The 9,440-nt window shown below is 36.6% G+C and overlaps 1 protein-coding gene across 1 annotated transcript in view; it reads right to left on the reverse strand.

Moving 5' to 3' along the window:
- Positions 1-9,440, reverse strand: part of PDE3A (phosphodiesterase 3A, cGMP-inhibited) — a 458,178-nt gene that overhangs the window by 11,380 nt on the left and 437,358 nt on the right. The window contains exon 15 of the mRNA XM_006889065.1: positions 8,395-8,653. Coding sequence (XP_006889127.1) covers positions 8,395-8,653 — 259 coding nt within the window. The remainder of the gene's footprint in view (positions 1-8,394; positions 8,654-9,440) is intronic.

Genomic DNA, 9,440 nt, shown 5'->3' on the forward strand with positions numbered 1-9,440 from the left:
TTATGAAAATTAATAAAATATAGAAAAAAAAAAAATAAAAAACTATATCAAGCAAATGGCAACCACACACACACACACACACACACACACAGAGCAGGAGTGGCAATACTAATCTCTGATAAAACAGACTTCAGAATGAAAAACACCATCAAAGATAAGGAAGGGCATTATATACTGATTAAAGGCACAATAGATCAAGAAGACATAAACTTGGTCCACACCAAATGACAGACCTGCAAACTATATAAAACAATGATTAACAGAATTGAAGAAAGAAAGAAACAGCACCACAGTAGTAGTAAGAGACTTCAACTGTCACCAAAGGATAGGTTAATTCAAAAGAAACTTAACAAAGATGCAGAAGATTTAAACTATACAATCAGCCAACTCGACCTTGTGGATGTACTCAGAGTACTGCACCAAATTAAAACGCAATATACTTTCTTTTCAAGTGCACATGGTATATTGTCTAGAATCGATCACGTAGTAGTACACAAAACAAGCCTCACCAAATTACAAAATATTGAAATAATACAGAGTATCCTCTCAGACCACAGTGCCATAAGACTAGAAATTAACCACAAGAGGTAAAGCTTACAAAACTACCCATGTGGAAACTAAATAAGTCTTTGTTAGCCCATAAGAGGGTTATAAAAAGAAAGAAAAAGTGAAATAGAAAATTTCCTTAAAACAAACAAAAATGAAAATACAAAATACCAAACTTCTGGGATGCTGCTAAGGCAGTCCTTGGGGCAGTTTATAACAATGGGCACACATATTAAAAAGAAAGAAAGAAGAAAAACCCATGATCTAATTCAACATCTTCATGAAACAGAACAAAAATAACAATCGAATCCTATAGCTTCTAGAAGAAAGAAAATGATAAGGACAAGAGCTGAAATAAATGAGATAGAAAACCAATTGAAATCACCAATAAGACTGGGAGCTGTTTTTTTGAAAGGGTCAAAAAATTTTACAAACCAAAGGGAGGGAGAGAGAAAATACAATAACCCGATTAAGAAATAAAAGAGGTGGCAGACATCACAACAGAACCAGGTGAAATTAAATCAGTAATATCAGAGTACTATCAAAAGCTATACTCTGATAAACTTGACAACCTAGAGGAAATGGAAAAATTCCTTGAAATGCTTGCCCTACCCAGACTGACACTGACAGATGTAGAATAGTTGAACAGACCATCACAGAAGAAGAAATTGAACATGTTATAAAAAGACTTCCCCATAAGTAAAGTACTGGACCACATGGCTTTACAGCTGGATGCTACCAAACATTCAGAAAATATCTATCACCAATTATACTTAAGTTATTTTTAAAAATAGAAAAAGAAGGAAGATTCCTATAGTCATACTATAAAGCAAGCATAACTCTAATACCAAAACCAGGCAAAGATATTACCAAGAAAGAAAACACAGATCAATATGTCTCATAAATAGATGTAAAGGTCCTTAATAAAATCCTAGTCAATAGAAATCAAAAGTACATTAAAATAAAACCATGACAAGAGGGAGGGATTCAAAATAGGTCTACAAGGATGGTTGGTTCAACATAAGAAAATCAATCAATGTAATTCATAACATTAACAATGCAAATAACAAGAACCACATGATCTTAGCAATTGATGAAGAAGTCATTTGACAAAATCCAACACCCCTTCCTGATTAAGATGTTATGCAAACCTGAAATAGAAGGGGATTTCCCCAACATAGTGAAAAGTATATATGCAAAACCAAGGGCTAATATTCTCAATGTAGAAGGCATGTTCCTTGCAAACAGGAACCAGACAAGAATTCCCAATGCTACAACTTCAATTCAAAATTGTATCAAAAGTACTTGCTAGGACAATATGAAAAGAGAAGGAAAGAAAAGGCCTCAAAACTGGTAGAGATGGTGAAACTGTTGCTATATGCAGATAATATGATAAGGTACACAGAAAACCCAAGGGACTCAACAACAACAACAAAAAACCCAGTTAGAACTAGTAGAACAATTCAGTAGAGTGGCAGGATATAAAATCAATTAAAAAAAGCTGAAAATAGAAATTCCATATGACGCAGCTATTCCATTGCTTAGAATATACCTCAAGAAAAATGAGAGGAGAGGCTCAAACAGAAATTTGTAATCCAATGTTATTAGCAGCGCTATACACCATCACAAGTACATGAAACAGCCCAGATGTCCAACCACAAACAAATGGATTGAGAAGTTATGACACATGCATACAATGGAATACTACACAGCACGCAGGTGCAATGATTTTATAAATTACTACTTACCTTGGGAGGGTCTAGAGAGCATTATGCTGAGTGAACTCAGTCCCACAAAGACAAATACTGTATAAAAATCATTATTTCAGAAACAGTCTGAGGATCAAGGCAGGGTTGTGGTGGTGGAAATAGAGGGTTGCGGATGGGGTGGGGTAGAGTGTTAATCATAGGTTGCACAATTCGATGGATGAGTGGGGTGAAAGAAATGGGAAGGATCCTTTGTGTGTGTGTGAAAAACAATGAATTAAAACTTTGTAAATAAATCAGAGTAATATAAAAAATTACAAAAAAATAAAAACAATAAAATAAAAGAGAACGTGGAGAAGGAAACCAAGAAAGCAATACCATTTACAATAGCCAATCACAAATTGAGATATTTGGGAGTGAAACTAACAGAGACTCAAAAGACCTGTATAAAGAAAACTACAGAGACACAAAAATAAAGACCTAAGCAAATGGTAAAATGTGCCCTGTTCATGGATGGGAAGACTCAGTATTGTGAAAATGACAATCCTACCAAAATCAATCTATATGTTCCATGCAATCTCAATCCAGATACCAAATTCATTTCTCAAAGAGATCAAAAGGAAAACTGTAAAGTTGATTTGGAGAGGAAAGAGACCCTGAATAGGAAAAGCACATCTGAAAACCAAAAATGAAGTGGGAGGCATAGCACTCCCAGACCTCAAAACCTACTACTCAGGGGGAGTAAACAAAACTGCACAGTAATGAACAGTACTGAACAAGAACAGGCAGACAGACCAATGGAACAGAGTTGAAAACTCAGAAATAGACCCATCTATCTACAGTCAACTGATCTTTTAAATGGGTAATAAAACCTATCAAATGGGGAAACGACAGCTTCAACAATAGTGCTGGCAAAAGTGGACTGTTACTGCAAAATGCTAAAACAGGATCCACATCTTATACCATTAAAAAAAGAAAATCAACTCAAGGTAGATCAGAGAGCCCAAAACTATAAAATTCATAAGACACAAACTGAAATCAAGCTTAGACTGCCAAGTCTATGGTATAAAGAGACTGCTAAATACAGCTAGAAGTGCACAGTCTGGAGAGGATAAAATTGGTGAATGGGACCTTCTAAAGATTAAATCCCTGTGTGTATCAAAACCATTTTCCAATAGAATGAAAAGAAAACCTACTGATGGGGGGGGGGCACACAACCAAAACCATTTCAGACAAAAGTCTCATATAAAAAGTTTACAAGAAAAAGACAGATAACACAATTAAAAAATTAGCAAAGGCCAAGGAAAGACTTTTCACAAAGGAAGATATTCAAATGGCCAACAGATACATCAAGAAATGCTCAAAATCACTGGCAATAAGAGAGCTGCAAATCAAAAGCACAATGAGATACCATCTCACCCCAGTAGCAGTGGCAAAGTTTGACAGCACAGCAAAGCAAATAATAAATCTTGAAGAGGATATGGCATGATAGGGACTCTTACACATTGTTGGTGAAATTGTAAAATGGTTCAACCACTCTGGAAGGCAGTTTGGCGCTTACTCAAAAAGTTAAACATAGAAGTACTATATGACACAGCTATTCCACTGCCTGGAATATACCCTGAGAAAATCCGAAGTGATGCACAAAAGGAGATCTGTACACAAATGTTCACAGCAGTGTTACTCACCATCATAAGAACATGGAAAAAAGCCCGAATGTCCAACCATAATAGAATGGCTCAATAAATTATAGTACAGTCACACAATCGAAAAATACATAGCACACAAAAGAAATGATCTTGAAAATCACTACTTAACATGGGAGAGATTGGAAAGCATTATGCTCAGTGAACTAATTCAGTCTCATTAGGACAAATATTGCCATTATATATCATTTATTAATAAGGCCATTATTGTAGAAATAGATAACTGGTAAAACTTGAATGAGGATCCAAGGAGGGGAGTGGAGGAGCAAAGGAGAGAGGATAGGTGGTGGAGGGGTAATCATAGGGTCACACAATTTGATAGGAGGAGGGAGTAGTGGGTAAGGTAAATGGGAAAGGTGTGGTGTGAAAAACAATGTATACAAACTTTGTTAAGTAAACCAGTATAAAATAAAATTATTTAAAAAAAGAAAATAAAGATGATAGAGAAAGAAAACAAGTTCATATATAGGATAAAATCTAAGCAAAAATTTGCTTAAAGTCAAATTTGCATGGCATTACTGATAAATTACTGCACTCTAAGAAGCTATACTGCACACGAGGAGATTTCCCATCTTTTTTCTGCAGAGTAACTGGTGGATTTGAACCATGTGCCTTTAGAATGGCAGTATAGCTTCTTATCAATAGGCCACCAGAGCTTCCTTAATCAGAAAGTAAGAAATCATTATATAGTCTATACAATAGTGGCTTAATGGTTCAAATGCACAGCTGTTCCTCAGGAGAAATATGGGCAATCTCCTCTCGCATGATTTACTGTCTTTGAAACCCTGCTAGAGGTTCAGCTACAAACTGGTTCTGACACAAGGGTACTTAACAACAGCAAGAAAATTCCTCCTTTGCAACATATTGAGGTTCTGATGAATTGTACTTATAAAGTAATTTTGTTTCATTTTTATATCTTATTTTATTTTGTAAAGGAAACCTCATGGCACTGTGTATTGATAGTTGGGTATTGATTGAGTGTATGATTCCGTTTGTATTTTGAGAAAGAAAGAATAATATTGCAGTTTGATTACCAAGACTTAAAGGAGAAATTAGGCAGCAAAATGCCCCAGTTTGCTCAGGTGGAAAAGAGCACTGGAGCAGAACAGAACACAATTATTATTAAGCTGTAATTTAGTTTAGGTAAGTAGGGGATCTTGACCATGGCCACTCTCTTAGAGATGTCTCACTAAACCAGTCATAAAACAGACTTTGAAAGTGAAAGCCAGTGGTCTGAGTCTATGCACAAAACGTTTTGTGAAAGAAAAGATCAGTCTGCTTCTGTAAAGATATATAGCTGTAGTATAGAATTACTTTGTCCTACAGAGTCTCTGAGTCAGAATCGACTCAATGACAGTGGGTTTTAGCCTCTGTTGGCCTGGTGGCAAGTAGCTGTACTGCAATCCCAAAGGGACAAAGTTCAAATCCACCAGATACTCCACAGATGAAGGGTAAGCAATCTCCTCCCATTCAATTAACTGCCTCTGAAAACCTGCCAGAGGGGTCAGCTACGGGTTGATTCTGATTTTATTGTACATAACAACAACAATATACACTAATACTAAGGACACAATTTACTGATGTTATCAATCTCACATGTACACATTTTCCATTTAATAACCTAGTATTCAAAATACTGCTATCTAACGTTAGTTTTTAAACTATATCAGACAGTTTTTGAGAAAGCGCCATACTGCCTTCCATAGTATGGCACTTTCTCAAAAAGTTGCAAAAAACCCCATTTGACCCAGCAATTACACTATTGGGAATATACCCCAAAGAAAGCATAACTCCCACTCGAGCAGAGACATGCACTCACTCGTTTATCGTGGCGTTGTTCACAATAACAAAGAGTTGGAAACAACCTATGTGCCCATCAACAAGTGAATGGATAGAGAAGCTGTGATATATTCATGCAATGGAAAACTATGCTGCATTAAAAAAACAAGGAACTCATGAAATATTATTCAAAATGGGTGGCCCTGGAGGACATTATGCTGAGTGAAATATCTCAGTTGCCAAAGGATAAATACTGTATAGTGCCACTGTTGTAAAACTGGTCTGACATTGGGGTTGGTAGGAGACTGAGAAATAAGAGATAAAGTATGTATTTGAAATTATGCATTGAAACAGATGAAGGAGAGAGCTGTTTAAAAGGGATATGTTATTAGGTATTATTGTCATGATAGGAGTCCAGAACAAAGGCTGCATAGTGGAGTGGACTTGAGGGGAGGGATTATAAAACAACGAAATAATTTTACTTTTCAAAGGGAAGAGTGAACTGGAGGGGGAGTGGGCAGGTAGAAAAGTGCAACAATGAATGAATGGAAATCCAAATTCTCTGTAAATTTTCATTAAAATTAATAATAATAAAAATTTTAAAAAAGAAATGAAAAAAAATGGGACCAAATGTAGATCACTATGCTAATGTTGATAGACAGGTTCTAAATGCACATGAAATGTTACCATGAAATGTGTGAATGGAAAAAACCTCACACCCCAACCTAAATATAAGGATCATATAAACAATTCTTATTAATATCAGAGTAGAAATAGTAACTTCATTCCCAGTGATAATGCAGGTAATTCAGAATCATCCACAAAGTGCACATTACTGAACTTCAAACAATGTATTATCCAACTTTTCTTCATCCTTAGCATAATTTTTTTATTATTTGTTCAGTTTTTATAAATGTATGGATGGATTTATTAAAATATATCAATATATTTATATAAAATTTTCCAACCTCTAAAGACAAATAATGATTAGATTTAAAAATATATTGATAATAAAAAGCAATAAAAAGGAAAATGAAAACAAAATAAGGAATATGACTTACGTAGCACTAATTTGCAACAGTCCTGTTTGGAATCCTGTTGTAAACTGGGAACAACCTGTAGTTGAGTCAACTAATTCTTCTGCTCAGAAACTGATGGCTTTCCATTAGTTTTCATCATAAAAGCCAAAGTTTGTATTGTGACTATCTAGTCCATAATCAATTGATGTTTCAATTCTAACTCAAATCAAGACCATAGGATAAAGCAGAGTGCCTCAGAGGGATACTAAAGTTATTAATTTTAGGGGTGCAGACTGTCGCATTATTTTCACCCTGAACTGCACCTCAGTTTGAATACAAAACCTTCTGATTAGCGGCTAAGTGCTTTACATTGTTATTAGTTGCCAGTGAGTCAGTTCTGACCCAAGTAACCCCATGTGCTCAGGGTATGAGGGCTCTACTGGGTTTTCAAGACTGTGACTTCTCTGAATCAGATCACCAGTCTGGCTTCATCCTCTCCAGGATGAACTTGTTTGTTCTCCCAGCAGTCCATGGTATATTCATTACTCTTCTCCAGCACCAAAGCTCAAACTTAAAAAACTCAAAATTTGCTGGCGTAGAGTCTGTTCTGATTTCTGAGGCTGTAAATCCTAAGGGGAAGAGATTTCCCACCTTACTCCTGCACAACTGCTGATGGGTTCGAAATGCGCGGAATGCAAAGCCTTTGAGTTACCTGCTACTGACTACACCACCAGAGCACCTTCTCTTATCACCCACCCCTTTTCCTGTCACAACCATTCCAGCTTTCCAGATGTTCCTGAAACACTTGCGAAGTTGCTAGTTCAGATCCTTTACACATCTTGCTTTCTTTTCTCCTTGAAAAGCTCTTTCCCTAGGTATCTCCAGGGAGGAGCTTTCCCTAAATATGTCAATGAAAGGCTTGGTGGATCTGTATGGTAACAGAATTTCCATTCAACCCAAGTTATTAAGGCATTTTTATGAACAAGCTTCAATTGTTGTTGTTGTTGTTAAGTGCTATCAAGTTGTAGGTGACTCATAGCGACCCTATAAACGAAAGACCTGAATGCTTGTATAACTTTCATCCTTTCTCCAGGGTCACAGGGTTTCCGGAGGCAAGCTATTTTGGAAGTGGATGCCACTCCTGTTTCCAAGCTTGTTTTAATCTGAGAGCTCCACCAAACACTGTTCACCATCGGTAATCACTATTAACATTTGACACATCAGTGTTACAGTGTTCAGTTTCACAGCAACCACGAGTTATCTCTGTACAGCAAGTGGTCAGACCAGAGGTATATGACCTAGAAGAATGTTTGCCCAAAACCAATTAAAAATAGGTCTGTTGGGCCACGGATTTTTAAAAAAAACATCATGAGAGAGATACTGCTTCTTGGCCTTTCGGCTAAGATCAAGTAAAAAATCATGAAAGAGGACATACCCTTGTATGATGCATAGTATTACTAAAGATTCCAATATAGGTAATTTCTATTATTATGATACTAAAGACGAGGGATCAAATCCAGAAGAATAATATCTTGATTTAAAAAAATACACAATTATTTAAAGAACAGCATTCATCTGAGCCTAAGGAAGAAGGCAAAGCTAGGAAAACCTCCTAGGAACCGTATTTTTATCACTTACTTGGAGATCCGCTATTTTCACAGGTTTCCTCTTCAGTTGGTGCTTCCTCTCCTTCCTCCTCTTCCTCTGGGTCGTCAGTATCTCCTGACTCATCACTGTCTTCCACCCACTTTCCTGGCATTAGTCCAGCTGAGTCATACGAATTGCACAAAGGACCCACAATGTGAGAGATGAAAGATTCCTGAAGATTGGCTAGCTGAGGAGCAGAACGGTCCATGAAAGGACTTATTGGTAGCCCAAGACTGGCTTCTTCATCACCCTAGGAAGAGGGATTCAGCACAATTAGTTAAATAGTATAGTGCATAATATGTTGGGGTATTAACCAACAGTTTGGTGGTTTGAATGCACCAGCAGCTCCTGAGGGGAAAAAAAGATAATCACCTTCTGTAATAATCTATAGCTTCAGGGACCATATGAAAGGCTGATAAAAGTTGGAATCAACACCTAGCAACTACAGTGGGTATAATGGGTAGCTAACAGAAGAGTTCTGGTTGCTTAGTGGTAAGAATTGTGCTGCCCAATCGAAAGTATGAAAAAACCAGATACTTTATGGGAGAAAGATGGGCACCTCCTCCTTTGTGATTTACAGCCTCTGAACACCTGCTGGAAGGTCAGCTATGGGTTAGTTCTGACTCAATGATGCACAACAATAGGAAAGTTAAATGGACAAGAAAAGTTTAAAATGGAAGTCAGGTATTGTATTGGCACCTAAAATAAAGAAATATTTAAACTACAAATATGTGCGACCCTCTCTTTGCCAGATTATTAAGAGAAGGTACTTATATCATTACGATGTTTGAAGAAGTCCATTATTGCCATTTACCACTAATATAGCAGCCATACAATGTTTTCTGTTTATTAAAATCAAATGTAAGAAGAAGTCTGTTCTTATGTTTCAGTTCTTAATATTTCTTCTCAGGACCTCTCTGTGAGCTTATAAATGCATTATAAAATGTAGTATTGAGAATACCATGGACTGCTAGGAAAACAAACAGATTTGTCCTGGAGAGGGTTAAACCAGGTGGCTCCTTGGAGGCAAGGATTCT

This window comes from Elephantulus edwardii, unplaced genomic scaffold, assembly GCF_000299155.1.
Source record: "Elephantulus edwardii isolate Elephantulus edwardi_28Jun2011 unplaced genomic scaffold, EleEdw1.0 scaffold00075, whole genome shotgun sequence".
NCBI classification, from domain to species: domain Eukaryota; kingdom Metazoa; phylum Chordata; class Mammalia; order Macroscelidea; family Macroscelididae; genus Elephantulus; species Elephantulus edwardii.